The sequence below is a fragment of the Lytechinus variegatus genome, chromosome 12 (genome assembly GCF_018143015.1).
Source record: "Lytechinus variegatus isolate NC3 chromosome 12, Lvar_3.0, whole genome shotgun sequence".
In the NCBI taxonomy this organism is placed as follows: domain Eukaryota; kingdom Metazoa; phylum Echinodermata; class Echinoidea; order Temnopleuroida; family Toxopneustidae; genus Lytechinus; species Lytechinus variegatus.
The window spans coordinates 378,535-400,426 of record NC_054751.1 but is presented as its reverse complement, the minus strand read 5'-3'; the positions used below and the strand labels follow the sequence as shown (position 1 = coordinate 400,426).

Genomic DNA, 21,892 nt, shown 5'->3' with positions numbered 1-21,892 from the left:
CAGATATGATCTGATTTGGTGACATGACAGTGGAATTGGTAGTGACTGGATTTTTATAGTGTGCCCTGGTTTTGAACTATTGAAGTAACCAAACTAGAAACATCTTCTGAGAACTCTGACTGCAATTCTAATGATGAAACTCTGTCTACACTTGTGAAAATGTGAAGGAGTTGGCTCTACCTCGTGGCCTTTCAGGTTCAGTGCTCTCATCTAACTTTCTTTTTCCAGCTGGGTAACTGATATCAATTTTAATTTTCTTGAGATTTTGACTTCAACATAAGTTTAGTTTTAATTTTGATAGGACTTTCAAATCTGGTTTCATTTTTAGAGCAGTGTATTATATAAAGAAACTATACTGCTTGAACTATAAGTCTCTGCTCTTATAGTGATATGATTATGAACTCCTTTAAAAATATTTTATATATATAGGCTAGGCTACAGTCAAATATAAAGTTCAGAATAGTCACTTATCTTCTATACTTACATGTTAAAATTGCTTGTACACATCGTCCACATATGGATGCAGAATAATTACCCTTTTTCATTCATTTGATTCGCATGTTTTCATTTTGCTTGGTGCTATCTAAAAAACAGAAATACTGCATATTTCTACATTTAAAATAAAACTGAATGTTATTAGCTGTATTGTGCTTAAATGAATTGTGTTAATACTACATATTCTTTAATAATAACAATCATACAATTTAGACTGACATGCATTGTGAAACTCGATAGCTGCATGATATATTACTAGTAAGGATGTAGGGGTGAAAATCATATTAGGTTTTTGTAAATTCATTTTCAAAAGCCAAATGTATTAATACAGACACCCACCCCCCCCCCCCCTCTTCCATGAGGTAATGTTTTATTGGTTTATCAGGGGTGTGAGAATTCTTAAGCTGATTTTAGTTATTTTTTGCTTTTTATTTTAAGCTTGATATCCCCCATTTCTGTACAATAGTTTGAGAGCTCATTCAATTTAATCCCCCAACTCTTTACAGAATTTGCACGTCTTTATTTGTCATCGCTCACACACCTGGTTCATGCAGTTGATGTGTCGTAATTTTATTCCAGAAAATCCAACTGTTAGATTTTGTTATTCACGAAAGAAGTAATACATGATTATGTTTAGCTGGAGGTTAAAGATACACTGCAGCACATGTTTTTCTGTCTATTTGTAGTAAGAATTTTACTCTTTTTAATCCCACTAGATCAAAGATGTTATTTTCTAAAACCATGAAGACGATTTTTTGTAAAGTTTTCAGATTTGGAAGAAACTAAGGTGTATTTTAATATATGTTCCTGTTTTGGACTCTGACAATAATTTGCAATTAAAAAACAAGTGTTTGATTGGAAAATGTATTGATGAATGTTATTTAGCCAATGACTTGAGAATGATGGAAAAAATACAAATCTACTTAGTCATTCGTATTTTTTATCCTTGCATTTTTTTTTGCTTTTGTCGCTGTTTGGAATTTTGATTATAAATTTGTTTAAAAAAATTATCCTGTTTGATATGACGTTAAATTATTGATTTAAAATTATATTTCTTTCTTTGACCATCATAGTTTATAATTGTTTATTCAAATGTTTGCATGTTTCCTTCGGTAAAGATAAGCTTTTTGTACTATTGGACTTTTTAGTCCTTGACAGTGTGTAAAAACATGAAATAACTCTCAAGGCAATTGATTTAATTATGACATTCTTTTCATTAAAAAATTCCAGAGTAGTGAATGTAATACTAGTAAGTAATGTTGACTATGTTACTTCTATTTTGATGGAAAAGAAATAGGCCATTATACTTGTATATGTGTATGTTAATACAAATATACATTAGAGAATACAACTTTCCTGCACCACTAGCATTAATTATTTTCCAGTAATCTTGTAATTGAAAGTTTATTAATTTGTCATTGGAATGTTTTGAATGTAGAATTTGGTACTTGATAGCAATTCTGTATTTCTAAATGTTGCATTCCCAGACTAGGATTATACTGATTGTGTTTAGCAAGGTATGATATACAAATAAATACATTGTTGCATAACAGTATATTCAAATTTTATGAAATGTATAAAATGACAAAATTCTGACAATGTGTACCTGATGGTTCATTTCCTATACCTTTCACAGTGCAATATTAAATTAATTTTAATAATTATGAATGTCGATGTGTTTGTCACTAGCGATTATGGTCCTATATATTATTGAATTTAAAAATTTGTCAAAAATATTTTTCCATTGTTAACATTGTATGGAGATGATACTTTAATGAATTTATTAAGCATACCTTTATCGAAATGATTGATATGAAAAAAAATGTTATATTTTAATTTTCTATTTGTCACTTGCTGCTATGATTTTATATGTTATAGAATTAAAAGTGTTCTTCTAAATTTATTCACATTGCTAAATTTGAAGAATTTATTTTATATCGTTAGTATTTTCAATGATTTATGACATAACTCTCATTTTGCATGAAAAGATATTTTAATAGGATTTTCAGGAGAGAATACATGACCATTGTGATAAAGGAAAAATGGAGTAGAGAGAGAATGAGAGGGTGAGTGATATGTAACTCGAAATTTGTTCGCTTTATTTTGACAATTTTTTTTTGGGGGGGGGGTAGCAATTAGTCATAATTTACCAATTCTTGTTGCCTTTGACAAGTTAGGTCCACATTTAGTTGAGTACAATTTTCGAGATATTAGTCTCAAAGAATAATGTTGAATTACTAACTCGGCCTTAACAAAGAATTAATACACAACATTTAAGAGACATTCAATCGGGATTTCATTTTATGAAGGGGGTAGGGAGGTTAATAAACTAACAAAAGTTTATAATGTTGAATTTTCAATTTCCAAACGGAATCAGAGCACACAAAGGGTATATAATTAAACTCTTTATAAAGACAAAAGACAATTCGACTACATTGTAGTCACATTTTTCATGACCTGTTATACAAAGCTTTCGTATTTCAGTGTTCATCTATCAAAAATGAATATGATATTGAAATAAAATAGGCCTAAGAATTTAAAACGTGTGTCTATTGGGCTTCCCTTTTATTACGTGAAAAAAAAAGAAAACAGTTTTAGAAGTGATTTTTTGTACTTATTAGCGGAAGCTGCAGGCCCTATTAATCTCACATTTAGGATTAATTTTGTTTGCAAAAAGAAATAAAGAGTTTGTGTATATCTAAAACATAAGTATGGAATTGCATCCACTAGGCTATACGCGGGACTAAGGCGGAACCTCTTCCCGTCACTTCGTAAAAACAAAATTGAAGCGCGTCCTTGAATTTCGGGTTTTCACGAAGTGACGGTTATGCGCGCGGAGCACTATCCGTCACTTCGTGAAAATAAATCTAAGCGTGTCCCGTAATATTTTTTTTTCACGAAAATATGGTTCTGTTTATAGCTCATTATCTTCGTAAATACTAAAGGAAAATGCAAATGATTGGAATCGAAGATTGTCTAGAATATGCTCTCTACGAAAATATGATATTTATTCACCCTGCATACATTAAAGAGGTTGAGATTGAGGTCTAAACCTTTGCAAGCGATTTACTCAAAACTGGCTTTTAAAAAGTTGCGCGCACATCCGTCACTTCGTGAAAACAGGGACGAATTGTTATGGGGTAATAAAAACATTTTGTATAAGAATAAATGTTTGTTTTGGAAGCATTGGGTATGCTCAGACATTCTTGTTATTGGAGATATTATTAACAGCGATGGACTATTGGATATATTGCGTATTCATGCAAAATTAAAGAAAAAGGGAAATTATTTATGTGAATCGAAATTAATTTGGAGTTGTATACCAGAAAAATGGAAAAACATTTTGGTTAAAGAAAAACATTGCTTAAATCATTCAATTGTTAGCTACTTTCAATTGAAGGACCATGATCCTGTCATACATATAAAACAAAGTAAACATTTATCTTTTAAACTTTCTAAATTATTATACAATTGTCTTGTGGATAAAAAGTTTATAACCCCAAATGTTGAGCAATATTGGTCACTTTATTTCAAAGAAAATCTGATTTGGAACAATATCTGGAAAGAAAAAGTTACTTTCATTGAAGAATTTCGTTTAGCTGAATTCAACTTTAAATTTTTGTATAAACTTTTGATGTCAAATGAATATTTGTTTCGATTTAAATTGGCAGAATCTCCACTTTGTCTTAAATGTAAAACTATTGACAACTATTATCACTTATTTTATGATTGCCATTATTCTAGACTCTTTTGGTTAAAATTCAGTAACTTTTGTGTTACCATCAATCTGAATATTAGAAATGTGGATATAAGTTATAAAGACATTGTGATTGGTAGACATGGTGGTAATGGACATAACGTTGTATCTTTCTTTAAAGGAAACCAAAACCCAAGAAGAGAAGCAATCTTATTGGAAAGAGTAAAATGAGAGGAACAATTTAAAAAAAGTTTCATCAAAAGCGGTTATGAAATAAGCAAGTTATGGACGATTAAAAACTCTTGTTGTACTTTCTATGTGGATCCTCAAATTGGCAAACGTGTTTCAAAATGGCTGATTTTGTGGACAACTCTCCATTTGTTTTGTACACATATTTTCAGATTTTCCCCTTTATTTTACATATTTCACATTATCTCCTCCTGTCCTTGACATATATGGTGTGGATTATATTTTCACATGACATATGTTGTGCTCAGAAGGAGGCAAGATGCAATTTGAAAGATAATGAGAAAAATCTGAAAATTTGTGTACAAAACAAATGGAGAGTTGTCCACAAAATCAGCCATTTTGAAGCACGTTTGCCAATTTGAGGATGCCCATAGGAAGTACAACAAGAGTTTTTAAACTCCCATAACTTGCTTATTTCATAACCGATTTTGATGAAACTTTTTTTAAATTGTTCCTCTCATTTTACTCTTTCCAATCAGATTGCTTCTCTTCTTGGGTTTTGGTTTCCTTTAATGTATTAATCAATTTAGCTTTTTATACAATTTTTCAACAAAAGAGAAAATCAAATTTTAAAGAAATATTTGAAATATTCATAGAAGAAATAAAATGGAGAGCAAATATAAAAAGAAGTATTTTTTGGAAAAAATGCAAAACAAAAATTGAATAGTCAATTTAGGCATTATGTTTGCTTACTATTGAACATGTATTTAAAATTCTTTCTTGCTATATTTATAAAATGTTTTTTTTATGTTGAATTCTAATGTATATCATGATGTTGATTTTTTATTTTTGTTCTATGTACAGTGACGATGTAAATGAGAACATACAAAAAAAAAAAAAGTTTCATTCCTCCCTGAACACTTGGAATTCCATTATTTTAATATTTTGTGCTTCAGGCAAGCAGGTCCTAATCGTCAAATTCGTAAAAATTGAAATATTTATCATTCAAACAATAAAAAACAAAAGAAATAGTGAGTGAGTGACATCATCAACTCTCTCATTTGGATATAACTTGCTCGTTCATATAACTATTTTGTTGAAAATAAGCGGAACTTTGATCTGTCATAACTTTCTTATTTTACATCCGATTTTGGTGAAATTTTCAGCATTGTGCTTGTCTGATTTTCTCTAATGATTCAAATCAACTTTTTTCTGAGGTGGACTTGACCTTTAAACAAGATACCTTTCTAGGATAGTTTCACTGTCTTGCGGCATGCCATAAAAGCATGGATAAGTTAACCATTTATTTTGTTAAAAAATAGATATTTTTACAAATTATATTTTGTAGGGCTAAATTTGGACATTTTGAACAGATTTATCTGTATAGGCACTACCAGTATTTATAATACATGGTTTGTAGAGGTACCTTGAATTATTGATGTAAAGATATGAGGGGGCTTAGGGGTCATGGTCCCCCCGAAAGGATTCTTGACCAAGAATAAAAGGAAAAATAAATAAAGGAAAGGAAAAGGATGAAATATGATTTTTTTAAAATGGATATTATGTAAAAATTATTTAGAAAAAAAGATGATTTTGGTTCGCTCGCCTCTCTCACTCGTAACTTTGCAGGTCGAATATAGGTCAAATACATAACAAAAAGTATGAATACTAACATGAGATGGCCAAAAACCTTCAGAAACACAACTCAAAAGTTGAGCAAGTAAGTAATATATATAAGCCGGGTAAGTAAAGTAAGATTGAGCAGTTGAGATTTTTTTTCTTCAATATTTTCTTGAAAGCAAGTGTTTTTTGCAGAAGACAGAGAAGACAGAGGTATCAATAGAAGAGGAATAGCGCCATCTTTGCCCACGTTGGCGACAGTAGTGCTGAAAGGGTAAAGTCTCGTACAGTCATGATGTACACCAAATCTAGTGATAATCCCTTGTTTTATGTGGGAAACCGCATTTGTAAGTGATCGGAACTACTGTTTTCCCGGCGGCCGGCAAGAAACCTTGGCCTTGCCAACTTGGATGTTCTCTCGCTGATCGAGACGACTCGACTACATACGATTTTTGCAAGCAGATCACTGAAACAGGTTGAAGATCATCAGGTGAGGGGAAGTGGAATGTGTTAACCACTGTCTATGAGCAACAATGCTCGGGCCTCAGCCCACGTCAAGCGCAAGCGGCGCCATGGCCATGGCCATGCACATGACATGGGCATGCCGCCGGCGGCCGGCTCAGCTCCGGCTGTCACTGTCAGAGGGGCCAGTCACCACCCCACAGCTCTCTGGAGCTGAAAGCTCTGTCGATCTCGGATGCTAACACAGGGAGCCCAGGACTCGTCCTGTAATAGTAGTCAAAGTAACATATCGGTATAGGCCTACTGTCCAAAATGGGGTGATGTAGTCGCAATACAATTCAAACAATACAATGAAATATAAAATAGCACTCCAAATAAAATTAAAAGTCAAACTAAAAGTAAAACTAAGGGGGAAACATGAATTATGCACTTACCTCGATAAGCCTTATCATAAGGGCTATTGTGACACACTAATCCTGACATCGAGGCACGAACTGGACCCTCGAAAAAAGGAAAAGTTAGACGTCTATTTCGCGTTCGTTTTGGTATCGATCGGCCATTTTGTTTTCATTTTTGACAGAAGGAGAACGAATGAGACGAAACTTTTCCTTTTTTTTGAGGGTTCAGCTTGCGCCTCGATGTCAGGATTAGTGTGTCACGATAGACCTTCATCCATATAATCGAGGTAAGTGCATAATTTTTTCCCCTTTTATTTGGAGTGCTACTGCGACCACATTCTACCCCATTTTGGAGAGTATATGTTTGACTAGTATTACAGGGACGAGTCCTGGGCTCCGTGGGTTAGGCTGCTAGGGCCTAGCAGCCGAGTCTAGGCTAGGCTCAAGTTGAAGTTTCAAGTTAAATGTTTCATTTTTTTTAAACATGTATAAATGGTGTGTCTCCATTATGATGAAATAAGTTGCGGCAATAAATAACTAATGCATTTAATCAGTTGTCAATCCATTTGTTTTAGTTCTTGGTAGAAATTTTTGAATAAACCTAATAGAATACAAAGGAACAAGTTGGGATATGACATTGTCAGCCCACCTAATGAATATTCATAAAGACATGCCTAGAACTTTTTCGCCGGAATAATGCAAATCTTTAAAATTCAATAACTCTTATTTGTTATCCGATTTTGATCAAGTTTACAGCATTTTGCTTTGTGAATTTTACTCTATTGAGATATAAATAGTCTGGACTATCCCTTAAAAAACGTCCTCAAAATGTTACGTATGGGACATTCCATCCTTAGACAAGACCTAATTTGCATTTTTTATTAGATGATACCACCATTTTCCCCCAAAAGGAGTAAGATGGTTAAGGGGTCCATGTCCCACCTATGACTAAATCTCACAAGATTTTGTTCGATTTTCTATGAGTTTTTATAATTGTAGCACCCATTTTAAATGCAATTTATGTGCCCCAAATTAGCATAAATTTGCACATTGTCAAATTTTTCTGAATGAAATGTTTACATTTGGGGTTCTTACCCCACAAAAGATAACTTATTACAATAGAGATGTAATTTTGTCTTCTTGGATGACCTTTTCTTGGACTTGCCCCGTGGTATACCAACAGATTTTTTTAGGAACTGAGAAACCAAAATTTTCTGTCAGGTATGATGAAATGACTTAAAGATCTTGAGTTTTCTCCACGAAATGCTTAGTTATACCAAAATATTTTTTAAAAAACTGAGAGAATTATCTATTGGTTTATGTTGGCATCTTCCCTTGGCCTTTGTCATGAAAAGCAACAATTAACGGTAAACAATTGTTTATTTGATTGTTGGGCTGAATGGTTGGGCCTATTGATCAGAGCACTCTTAGTTGGAACCATGCAGTCTATTGTGACTGCTGATATATGGCAAAGATACTACAAGGAGAAGTTCGGACACTGCGGCGATTTTTTGAAACGCTCGATAAATGCTCATGGTGTAGGGTGCCCCCTAGCGTTGAGTAAGTAAACCATCACACATCGCCACGCTGCTGTGTATAAAACATGTGGGCAAAATGAGGGAAGGGATTTCGAAGAGGGTTCAATGGCGGTGCATGGGAATTATTCCACCTTTAATTACCCAGGGACCTCCAAAATATATTCATCTCTAATTTCATAGACACAAAATTGAAGGAAAAATTCTAAAATGTAAAAATCGTCTACTCCTTCACCATTTCTCTCATATGTATTGTACACAACCATTTCACGATACGCAAAGGTAAAAAAAAGCTTGTTACTTACTCCATGCTGTAGGGCGCCCTCTTTAGAGCATTTCATTACGTGGTCTATGTACTATCCGATCTTCCTCTTGTAGTATCTTTGTATATGGAGTGTCACTGCAGGAGATCAAGAACAATTTCAAAGAAAAAAAAAAAAAATTTGAACACTTATTGAATGCTAGATGATCATTCAAGAATGATGTGGGACTTTTGTGTAAAAGATTAACCACTGCCCCCCCCCATGATGACAATTGATAACTGACCTTTTAATTCATATCTCATTTCTTAGGACGATTGCAGACATTGAATCATGGCAGCACCGTCCGCTGAAAACCTTGGTAACCGGGTAAGTTGAGGATATTCAAAGACAGAGAATCATTAGTTTTCATTGGGAATTTAATAGGGGATTTACCAGTAATTGGTGTTCATCATCAGGGTGAGTATAATGAGTTTCCTGATTTCTATACCTCATTAGAATAAAAGACTGTTTGCGTAACACTAGGAATTACTTCGGGATTACAAGTGGGGGGGGGGATGGGTTCAATTGCATGCAGCGCAAGGGCAGAAGGTAAAAAGTTCCTGTTGTCTAGAGCACACATTTCAGAAATGCGCTGAAGTTGAATTACAGATGAACTTGCCTCATATACATGTAGCTTTCTATTATTCAAGCAATAGTGGCATACAGTTTGCAGATATACTTGGAGCAACAGTTTCTGATTCCAATCAATTTTATGCTATTTGGTATTTATTTAGTTTGAACTAATTGTTGGATAGTTAGAAAAGCATCAGAAAATAATTTAATCTTCTCAAAATATTGCAACATCCAAAGAGAACTTGAATAGAAAGATAATGAAAATGGTCAAAACACATTTTCAGGTCTTTATATTCTCCAAATAATAAAATATTATTAAATGTAGCAAAATTAAGTCATCAGTGATTTTGTTGTTTTCTCAACTTTTTCCCATAGAAAACACATGCTCTGTAATACGATACCATTTTCAAGTGACCAAAATATTTCACATGGGAAGAGCAAATACATATTCATATTTTGTAGGTATTTGTGTGTTTATGGTGAAAGTTTGATGAACTTTGTGAGAATATTATGTTTGATATGATTGAAGTTATGGAAAGTGTTCGGTAATACGATCCACTACCATACTCTATCAATCCTTCAAATAAGATATAAAACTGTACATTAAAATTGTATTGTTTCCTTTCATGTCATTTTAAAGCTTGTGTATAGCTTTGGTAAAGGGTCAATAATGTGATTGATAATCGAATATCATCTAATATGACAGTCTTACTGAAGCGTAGAGACCGTTAGATATTTTTCCAACTGCACTTCTCTGAGAAAATTTCAAATATTCAAATCTTGGATATATAGCGCCCTCTCTCGGCGATGCTTGTTTTGAATTAAAAAAATGGGCATTCAAGCACTTATCTTATAAATTTAGTGATTAGATATCCAAAAGTTACAGACAAAGAACATATCTTGAAAGTTTCAGCCCATTCCATGATTTGGAATAGGATTTAATTGAAAGACAAAAACACACAGATATTTTAATTTGATCGGGTGACCCGATAGAGTTAAATTTCCATGTAAAATCGCAAAATTTATCCTGTAAAACACATTGTCATTTCATATCCTCCCCATCATAACTGTTATAGGGCATATCCATTCATATTAGCTAGCAATGAATTGGAATAGTGATAGGTGCATTTTGGTGGATTTACCAAAACTATACACAAGCTTTAACTTTTTGTTGTTCACATCATTCATCTTTAACAGGAAGACGTGGAGATTGCTTGGGCCAAGACAGCTTTTCACCATGCAGAAACATACTTCAACGTGAGTATACATCACAGGGCTGTGACCCCAGGGGGGGGGGGCACTCAATATGTAATGCGTGGTGGGTATGTGCTGCGGAGGGGACCCCCATTTTTACACTCAAAGGAAGTTGCTTCAAAACATAGCATTTTCTTCTTATTGAGAAAAAAGAAGAGAGAAATCCGCTCCAAGCTTCGCATATTTTTTTTGTTACGCCGTTCCGGCCGCATTGATCTACAATGAGCTTCAATTTTGGTGAAAAGCGGCTGCAGAGCGCTGTCTGACCAGCTCATGAGACATTTCCTACGCTTAGGCCAGTCATTCAAATACCAAGGAACAACATTTACCCCGGCAACAATTGCTACAGGCTTTATTTCGTCTTTAAGATATAGGGAGTGATGCAATATGGTTTTATGTTCTTTTTGGGGTTAGGTTTAGGATAGGGTATAGTGTTACATCCAGGGTTGTAGTTGGTCATTCCATTAAGTGGAATTCACAGCGGAGCAATTGTCGCCGGAGCAATTGTCACCGGGGCAAATATCATGGAACCGTTCATGAGATGTCCCATTAATTTTGTGTCTAAAGAAGCATAGTAAAGGTAAATTAGTTGACCTTCTATCAAAGCATTTTTTAGACCAAATTTTGGAGTCAAATGATTATATTTCTCCTTCGTTGAACAAATGCTTGTGGTCCAAAAAGATTCTGCTTCTTGGTAAAGTTGCCTGTGGTTGGTTTCGTGCAGATATGTAGATTATTACTGAATTATTTATTTTCCCTTATTTAGTTGGTATCATCCGTGGACTCTACAGGGCTAAAGCTCACCAAGCACGATGATGAAATATTTCAACACTTCAAACATGACTTCCCTGATATGAAGATAGACATCATCGATCCCGAGGATCTTAAAAGTGAAAAATCCAAAGCGGTAAATCTTGTGTTTGGTACTTTTTGTCATCATCATCATCCCCACCACCATCATTATTATCATCGTCGTCGTCAACATCATACTGGTCATCATCGTCATCATTATCACCATCATCGTCACCATACTAGTCATCATCATCACCATCATCATCACCACCATCACCATCATCATCATCATCATCATCATCATCATCATCATCATCATCATCATCATCATCATCTCACCATCATCATCATCACCATCATCATCATCATCACCATCATCATCACCATCATCACCACCATCATCATCATCATCATCATCATCGTCATCATCATCATCATATCGCCATCATCATCATCATCACCACCATCATCATCATCACCACCATCATCATCATCATCATCATCATCATCATCATCATCACCATCATCATCATCATCATCACCATCATCATCATCACCATCATCATCACCATCATCACCACCATCATCATCATCATCATCATCATCATCATCATCATCATCATCACCATCATCATCATCATCATCACCATCATCATCATCATCATCATCATCATCATCATCATCATCATCATACTGGTCATCATTATCACTATCATCATCATCATCATCATCACCATCATCATCATCATCATCACCATCATCATCATACTGGTCATCATCATACTGATCAACGTCATCATCACCATCATCAACTTTGCCACCACCACCATCATCAGTCGGAGTTTGTCCCATTTTTTTTTGCTCATTCAACATATTGTGTCATTTTCACGTTATTCATTGTCAATATCTAAAAGTGAAGAGTTTGGCGATGGTGGATACGCAGAATCAGTCAAAAATAAAAACCAACATAAAAGGTATTTAAATACCAGTTGTGGTAACGATCGAAAATTGAGTTCAAACAGAATCTAATGAAATTACCGCCCAAGTGTTAGTATGTATAAATGAAAAAATGTATGCCAAATGGCTCTGGAAGAAAATGCATAATAGCTGAGTAATGAGCAAAATATGCACGAAATATGCACTGAAATGCGTAAAAGCTGAGAAATGAGCAAAATATGCACAGAATTCCATCAAATGTCTTGTATTTTTCCAAGCAAATATAAAACACTGTCCCACATATGCTTTTCTGTGTTAGTGATCATCAGAATTGTCGGTTTTGAGCAAAGATTTCATGATTTCATAACGATAAGTGTACATTAATGTACAAGATCTAGATATATGATAATATGGTGACAATTCACGTAAATTTAAATGACTTTCTCATTAAATAATTGTTTGCTGTAAGTACTTTCTTTTACCTTTAAATTTTCTGCTTATACAGTTAGTGGAAATAGTGTATTATTGAAAAATGTCATTATTGATAGATTTGTGATCATGCTCAATCTGTCCATTTTTTTTTTTTAGGTCCAGTTATTGAAAAAAACTCAAGTTCTTTCTCTCCCATAACAGTCTTCTTGTTGCATTTAAATTGAAATACATTGGCAATACATGTATAGTAAAAGGAAGGTCGATTATTGTTGCACAGGCAGTTAAATATTTGTGTAGATGCATATTTACATGTAGTAATGTTGTATCTCCTACGTCTCCTTCCTCAGAAATGGCGAGTATTTTGTAATCATTTTGACGGGACTGTAGATAATTTCAACTATGGAACGCTCCTGAGACTGAACGTCAGTGAAGACTACTCGGAAATCAACTCAATATTTGGTAAGTTCGAATTTTTGCCATTTACTTCGAAAATATATATATACCCAATCATTTCTCACAGTACTGTTTGATCGCAGTATGTGATAGAGAATGTTTTGTTTTTCTATGTAATGTCTATATAATTACTCAAGTCCTGTCTTAAATTACAATGGCCCGAATTCACAAAGGTGGTTTTGAAAACCCACGGTTGAGTCCATGGTTTATGTAGGTTTCCTGTCTAAATTGCGCTTAATTTTGATAGCGCATATCGGGCGCGTGAATGAAAAATGTCCACTCCTGATGCGCGCTTTTGTCACAGTGCGCTAAATTGACGCCTGTTGCCGTGGTTATCAAAGATATTTTATTCATGAGTCCACTGTTTTTGTCTCACCTGCGAAGCAAAGTGAGACTATAGGCGCCGCTTTTCCGACGGCGACGGCGGCGGCGTCAACATCAAATCTTAACCTGAGGTTAAGTTTTTGAAATGACGTCATAACTTAGAAAGTATATGGACCTAGTTAATAAAACTTGGCCATAAGGTTAATCAAGTATTACTGAACATCCTATCAGAGTTTCATGTCACATGACCAAGGTCAAAGGTCATTTAGGGTCAATGAACTTAGACCATGTTGGAGGAATCAACATCGAAATCTTAACCTGAGGTTAAGTTTTTGAATTGTCATCATAACTTAGAAAATATATGGACCTAGTTCATGAAACTTGGACATAAGCTTAATCAAGTATCACTGAACATCCTGCATGAGTTTCACGTCACATGACCAAGGTCAAAGGTCATTTAGGGTCAATGAACTTTGGCCGAATTGGGGATTTCTGTTGAATTCCCATCATAACTTTGAAAGTTTATGGATCTGATTCATGAAACTTGGACATAATAGTAATCAAGCATCACTGAAAATTTTGTGCAAGTTTCAGGTCTCATGATTAAGGTCAAAGGTCATTTAGGGTCAATGAACTTTGGCCGAATCGGGGGTATCTGTTGAATTACCATCATAACTTTGAAAGTTTATGGATCTGATTCATGAAACTTGTACATAAGAGTAATCAAGTATCACTGAACATCCTGTTCGAGTTTCAGGTCACATGATCAAGGTCAAAGGTCATGTAAGGTCAATGAACTTTGGCCATGTTGGGGTTTTTTGTTGAATAACCATCATATCTCTGTAAGTTTATTGGTCTAGTTCATAAAAAGTGGACATAAGAGTAACCATGTATCACTGAACATCTTGTGCGAGTTAGAGTAGTATTCAAAGTCAGCACTGCTGCTATATTGAACCGCGTGATGCAGGTGAGACGGCCAGAGGCATTCCACTTGTTATTCATGAGTCCACTCTTCAAACAGTGGATTCATGAATAAAATAGCGTATCTAACCATGGTTACAGGCGTCAATTTGGCGCATTATGACAAAAGCGCGCATCAGCATTGGACATGGTTTATATACGCGCGCAATACGCGCTAAATTAAGCGTAATTTATACAGGAAATCTGCATAAACCATGGACTCAACCGTGGGTTTTCAAAACCACCTTTGTGAATTCGGGCCAATGGTTTTTATTCCGATAGCCATCATTACGTGAATCTCCCGTTTGATTCTCGACCGCACTTCGGACTGCAAACTGCGGTCCTATACCCCATTTTTCATTTGAAAAATCTCAACAACATTTCCAACCCCGATAAACCCATCTTGGCCAGGTAATCCCCTTGTCTCAATTTCACCACCACGGGCCAGTAAACGAGCGTTGAGCCAAGGACGAAATGATAAACAACAGCTGTGCTATTACGTAAGACTTGTCTGCCTGTAGAAGAAAGAAAGAAAGAAAGAAAGGAAGGAAGGAAGGAAGAGAGAGAGAGAGAGAGAAAGGAAGAAAGAAAGAAAGAAAGGAAGGAAGGAAGGAAGGAAGGAAGGAAGAAAAAAGTTTATATCAATGCGACGTGTATGGAACTCAATGCACTCACCAGAACTACACACATTGCAATCCATCGTGTGTGGCCCCCTGCTGTGACCGTTGATGCTGGGGTGTGTTATCTTCGGACCGAGGTCAAGAAACAGGTGTTTCTATACTTAAATTTCATGCTTGAGGGCAATAGGGTTTGTAGTACTCGGAGAAGAGAATTGATAAGGGAAACTGGGGTATACTGCTCTTCAAAGCAAGATTTTCGTCATGATGGTTTAGTTAAACCTGGGTTAACTTAGACTACACTTTCATGGAGTGCTAGTTGTCAACTGATTCACCAATAAAAATTAATTTATTCCTATCTTGCTGCAAAAAGTTGTGAAAAAAATTGAGACGTGAAAAGGTGGAGAATAGGAAAATACAACCATTGTGAATTTTCTTGAATTAAAAATTGCCATCAATGTATAAAACGTTTTGAAGACGAGCATTCGATAGAGAAGTGGTTTCAAATGCTTGTTTAGATTAGGGTTAAGTTTAATTATCAATATTATTATTATAATAATTATACTTGCTTATATAGCGCTTAATACTTACTTTGTCAGAAGTCTCTAAGCGCTCTACAGTATGCAGCATAATTACCCTGGCTTTAGCAGTGCAGCTGTTACGGGCGCTGCGTTTCAAGGAATAAATTCCTGCCAGGTACCCATTTACCTCACCTGGGTTGAGTGCAGCACATTGTGGATCAATTTCTTGCTGAAGGAAATTATGCCATGGTTGGGAGTAGTAGTAGTAGGGCTATTCCATAAATAATGTACGTCGGACCCCCTATATTTGGGACCTTCAAAAAATTTCTGTCTCTCTGATTTTTTATTATTTGACAGTATGTAATGCTGTCAAATGACCATGACTTGGCCAGTTTATTAAGTGAAGTAAGACTTTAGAAAAATGGGGGTCTGATGTTCAAAAAGGTTGATTATTTTATGGAATTGCGTAGTAGCAGTAGTAGTAGTAGTAGTAGTAGTAGTAGTAGTAGTAGTAGTAGTAGTAGTAGTAGTAGTAGTAGTAGTAGTAGTAGTAGTAGTAGTAGTAGTAGTAGTAGTAGTAGTAGTAGTAGTAGTAGTAGTAGTAGTAGTAGTAGTAGTAGTAGTAGTAGTAGTAGTAGTAGTAGTAGTAGTAGTAGTAGTAGTAGTAGTAGTAGTAGTAGTAGTAGTAGTAGTAGTAGTAGTAGTAGTAGTAGTAGTAGTAGTAGTAGTAGTAGTAGTAGTAGTAGTAGTAGTAGTAGTAGTAGTAGTAGTAGTAGTAGTAGTAGTAGTAGTAGTAGTAGTAGTAGTAGTAGTAGTAGTAGTATAGTAGTAGTAGTAGTAGTAGTAGTACTATAGTAGTAGTAGTAGTAGTAGTAGTAGTATAGTAGTAGTAGGTGTAGTAGTAGTAGTAGTAGTAAAAGTAGTAGTAGTCGTCGTAGTAGTAGTAGTAGTAGTAGTAGTAGTAGTAGTAGTAGTAGTAGTAGTAGTAGTAGTAGTAGTAGTAGTAGTAGTAGTAGTAGTAGTAGTAGTAGTAGTAGTAGTAGTAGTAGTAGTAGTAGTAGTAGTAGTAGTAGTAGTAGTAGTAGTAGTAGTAGTAGTATAGTAGTAGTAGTAGTAGTAGTAGTAGTATAGTAGTAGTAGTAGTAGTAGTAGTAGTATAGTAGTAGTAGTAGTAGTAGTAGTAGTAGTAGTAGTAGTAGTAGTAGTCGTCGTAGTAGTAGTAGTAGTAGTAGTAGTAGTAGTAGTAGTAGTAGTAGTAGTAGTAGTAGTAGTAGTAGTAGTAGTAGTAGTAGTTGTAGTAGTGTATTAATATTAGTATTATCATTATTAGTATTACTATTTCATCATTATTACTACATTTGGATTAACCTTGATAATCCACTTTTTACGGGTCGTGTGGTCCAGTGGTTAGAGCACTGGACTCATAATCGCAAGGTTGTGAGTTCGAATCCCAACTCTGCCATTGTCTCCACTTTGATAAAAAGGCCCAAGAGTGATATCTGTCGTCTGTTATGTCAGCCACTATGACTGATTAACCTAGACGTAAAATGTTTCCAAGGTAATTGGTTATTTACCAGCTTGGCGTTTACCAGCAAAAAAATGCTGTCCTGCCAAGTTTCTACGGGAGTTACCACAAAAAAAACAAAAAAACTTTGATTTTTATACTCCTCCCATATTAAACTCTGTAGATTTTTCACCTTATTGTCACTTGTCATTATAGAGAAGTATTGTCTTGTGTATTATTGGTGCATTTGATGTGTCTCAAATCTCTTGAATTTGATTACATATGAAAAAAAGCCCCATGAAATAACCCCCTCCCAAATGATTATTATCATTTCCTTCTAAAAATGAGTAGTTTTGAACACTAAAACAAATTTCTATATATAGTACCAAATAAGAATAACCCATTAAAGATTGGGTATAGTTTTGGTAAATCCACCAAAATGCACCTATCACTATTCCAATTCATTGCTAGCTAATATGAATGGATATGCCCTATAACAGTTATGATGTGGAGGATATGAAATGAAAATGTGTTTTACAGGATAAATTTTGCGATTTTACATGGAAATTTAACTTGATCGGGTCACCCGATCAAATTAAAATATCTGTGTGTTTCTGTCTTTCAATTAAATCCTATTCCAAATCATGGAATGGGCTGAAACTTTCAAGATATGTTCTTTGTCTGTAACTTTTGGATATCTAATCACTAAATTTATAAGATAAGTGCTTGAATGCCCATTTTTTTAATTTAAAACAAGCATCGCCGAGAGAGGGTGCTATATATCCAAGATTTGAATATTTGAAATTTTCTCAGAGAAGTGCAGTTGGAAAAATATCTAACGGTCTCTACGCTTCAGTAAGACTGTCATATTAGATGATATTCGATTATCAATCACATTATTGACCCTTTACCAAAGCTATACACAGGCTTTAAATTCTATTCAACTCAAATCTTTGATTATTAATTGCACAATTATTTTATTGTTTTATTATTTCATCAGTGACCAGAATTCAGTTCTATGCTATCGAGATCGCTCGGAATCGAGCAGGACTCAATCTGGCAGTGAGGAAAGGCTCCCCGGAGAAAGAGACTCCCGCCCAACCTGACAACAACGCCCAATCCGACAACGCCAAAGCAAGCGAAGTTGCTTCATAGCATACGGCCCCTTCTCCACAATAACTGAGCCACTAACTTTATCATCAACATTTATCATCCGAATGTCAATGGACTGCAATTCAAGATGGAAGTTGGGACTAGTGTTCCCACACCAAAAATGTGTAGCTTTATTTTTTTTCATTACCAATATTATGCTATGAACAGGTGTTATATGTATGATACATTCGCAGTGTTTTATATATTTATGTATTTTATCATGTTATGAGATTATTGATTGATTTTTAAAAGGAAATTTGTATTTTTGAGAGGTTGAAGTGACTCCAAGGGGGGGGCATTTTTGTTCAAAAATTTGTTGACAATTAGGGTCCTCACTCCAAGATTGAGGTGATGTGATATATATGAGTTATGTCATGACAAATATGCACAACATTTTTTTTAATGTTTCTCAAAGGGGGGCATGGGAGGATGTGCCTACACCTGGGGAGCGTTTCATTAATATTTTCATCCGACGTGTTGTCAGATCTGACATCTTTCCATGATTTTGATTGGCTGAGAGGCACTGTTCCTATGGTAACTGTCGGATAAAATGGGACTTGTCGGATAAAACGTCTGACAGGTCCTTTCATGAAACGCCCCCATGGTGGGTGCTTCATAAAGCTGTTCGTAAGTTAATAGCGAGTGTAAGAACGACTGGTGATCCTTTCACATGCACAAACCCTCGCCAATGATCGTTTTTGTGCTTACCATTTACCACAAGAAAGGATCACCAGTCGTTCTTAAAGTCGCTCTTCACTTATGAACAGCTTTATGAAACGGCCCCCTGGATTTGCAACCGGAATACATACAATTTTTTTTACCCAAAATGTATTTGAAAAAGAAATCACATTGCTTCCAATTTTTTAGGATTCATCAATTTTCCGGTGATTCCCAGAGTCAATAAAAAAAGAAAGAAATGTATTGAATTTCCAGGGGCATCTGTCTTGTTTGTGACACTAGTAAGTGGTAGTGGTGCGCAGTTACAAATACCAACATTGGCATTAATTTGTATGCGTAGTTCAATGTAGATTTGGTGTCAGCATCTGCATCGAAATAGTAAACCTGTAAATTTATTTCTACTGCATTTTCCCCATAATTCCAGAGTAGAGCACAATGTATGGCCTTGGGTCTGTTGCAGAAAGAGTTGTGTTCAAATGCAAGTCCGAATATCAATCGCAAGTCCCAAATGCACGCTGCTGATTGGTTGAAATTCAAGTTGTGCATGATATTTAGAGTTGAGATTGATTGCAATTCTTTCTGCAACGGGCCCCAGGTGGGTGTTTCCTATAGCGAGCAACTTTACAAACGACTTGACAAATGGCTGGTGACCTTTTCTTGTGATGAATTATGTGCACCAAATTTTCATTTGTGTTGATTTAGCTTGTAAGATAGGGTCCCCAGTATCGATATCAGTATTTCGTAAAGTCGCTCGTAACTTGCGAAAAGATTTTGAAACGGCTACTCGGACCGTGGTTGGCATGGCAAAGCTTGTACGTAGCCAAGAAAATGCGAGATGCTTAAAAATGCATGATTATGTCAAACTGTCGTACATGTACACTACACTATTTACCATGCAAAATAGATGTTTTGTATGGAGTACTACTGTCTCTATGCAGTGGTGTGCTATGTATTTTGAAGAGGAGTCTCTCTAATACTTGACTGTACTAATACCTCAATCACATTTGCTCTACGGTTGCTGTACGGCGAGTGGAAAAGAGCCATTTAACATATTTTTGTACCCGCTACATATTGGTGGTTTGTATAAAATGAGATAAAACGGCTGTTTTTACTCGGCGTACGGCGTTTGTACAGGAAATGTGACCGAGTTATTAAGCATTGAGAGGATAAACTGCTTTGGTACTAGTATATGGTCATATGCAACTGTTATATGAGAGATGCCATTTATCAACAAATAGCATCAGATCGCAAATGATACAAAACTGTGCTTTTGAAATTACCATACTGTTTCAACTTTGTTAAAAGTTTATCTCTAAAGAAGCTCAAGTATTGGAATTATTTATGTGCATCTGCTTCACAGTATCTAGACAAAGAAAACCTGTTTATTATTTTTCCTCAGTTATTAAAATGCATGAATTAAAAAGTATTTATCAAGCTTACGCTCATGACAAAATCATGTAATCTTATTTTTGATAAATAAAAGTATATACCGAGTATGTATTTGATTTTTACATATATATTATTACACCAGTACAGTACGCCATTTCTTTCCATAGGTGGACGAGACATTTGAAAGCCGACCATTCTGAGGTGTTTAATTATTGTTTTAGTGGGCCAAACATGGAGTAGTGTGTGCGCAGTGCTTTGTAACAGAAAGGAAAAGGCTCTGTATCAAATGACCTTTGGATTGGATTGAAATATCGTTTGCATTTTCAGAAACCATTGGAGAGTATAACACATTTTTATTGTATACACCTAGTTATCTTGTGTCAAGAAAGCCTGTTCACCTGGATAAGATAGGCAATTTCAAGAATTGTGCAAACAATACTTCATGAAGGTTTATATTGTCGGACAATATTACTAAGATTTCACAATTGAATGTGCAGCATTGTCCAAAAGAGAAAAATCTACCTCTGATAAAATGAGGAGATAGTATCTTTTCCTAGTGAAATTTTTTAAAACTATTTAAAACTTGCTGTTTCAATTTCAGAGCGAGAGGGCCTTCAGTACACAAGTCATTATAGGCTGTGTATTCAGACCCTTATCTCGAGTGAAGGGTTTGCACAGCAGACTAAGTGTAAATAAACAACTGAAATCATTAGACAAATTAGATGCCATTAATCAGGGGGGTGTTTCATCAATATTTTCGTCCGACAAGTTGTCGGATCTGACAACTTTCCTGGATTCTGATTGGTTGAGAAGCGCTGTTACTATAGTAACTGTCGGATAAAATGGGACTTGTCAGATAAAACTTCCGACAAGTCCTTTCATGAAACGCTCCCCAGGTGGAAAAAGGGGCAAGTAATTTCAGTTTGCTGTACCATAAGGATATTGGTACTACTATGCTATTGAGATATGTATATTTTAATCATATACACATTGATATATGAATGACGGATCACTTTGTAGTCTTTAAAGGGGAATGAAACCTTTGGAACAAATAGGCTTGTGTAGAAACAGAAAAATCTAAGAATAAGAATAAAGAAATTTTGAGAAAAATTGGACAAATGAGAAAGTTATGAGCATTTGAATATTGCAATCACTAATGCTATGGAGATCCTCCCATTGGCAATGCGACAAGGATGTGTGATGTCACTGATGAACAACTTTCCCTTTGGTGGACTATAAAATACCCTCAAAATGTCTCTTTTTGCTTTTTCTTATGATGATACAAACTCTTCATCCATGATGTATTCTTAAAAATATGTATTACACGCCCTCATATAGAAAGAACACATGATCTATGGATAGATGTGATAAAAGAGGCAATTCAAGTGAAATATATACTATAGTAATGGGGAGAGTTGTTCACAAGTGACATCACACATCTTTGTCGCATTGCCAATTTGCTATCTCCATAGCATTAGTGATCACAATATTCAAATGCTCATAACTTTCTCATTATTTGTCCGATTTTTCTCAAACTTTTGTTGATCTGTTCCTTTGATTTTTCTGTTTTCACACAAGCTATCTTGTTCCAATGGTTTCATTCTCCTTT

At 35.1% G+C, this 21,892-nt stretch overlaps 1 protein-coding gene across 1 annotated transcript; it reads left to right on the top strand.

Annotated features, from left to right (window-relative positions):
- The first annotated feature begins 6,253 nt into the window (after nucleotides 1-6,253).
- Nucleotides 6,254-18,732, top strand: LOC121425167 (protein PBDC1-like). The gene is made up of 6 exons (XM_041621169.1): nucleotides 6,254-6,491; nucleotides 8,969-9,025; nucleotides 10,469-10,528; nucleotides 11,292-11,432; nucleotides 13,033-13,144; nucleotides 18,065-18,732. Exons 2-6 carry the CDS (start codon nucleotides 8,990-8,992, stop codon nucleotides 18,217-18,219), a joined length of 504 nt encoding a protein of 167 aa, XP_041477103.1. The 5' UTR covers nucleotides 6,254-6,491; nucleotides 8,969-8,989; the 3' UTR covers nucleotides 18,220-18,732.
- The last annotated feature ends 3,160 nt before the right edge of the window (nucleotides 18,733-21,892 follow it).

Excerpts from the sequence above, each read along its gene's own strand:
- LOC121425167 (XM_041621169.1), top strand. The coding sequence starts at position 8,990 with ATGGCAGCACCGTCCGCTGAAAACCTTGGTAACCGG. Across the intron at positions 9,026-10,468 it reads CTGAAAACCTTGGTAACCGG|GAAGACGTGGAGATTGCTTG; the intron begins GTAAGTTGAGGA and ends CATCTTTAACAG. Across the intron at positions 10,529-11,291 it reads ATGCAGAAACATACTTCAAC|TTGGTATCATCCGTGGACTC; the intron begins GTGAGTATACAT and ends TCCCTTATTTAG.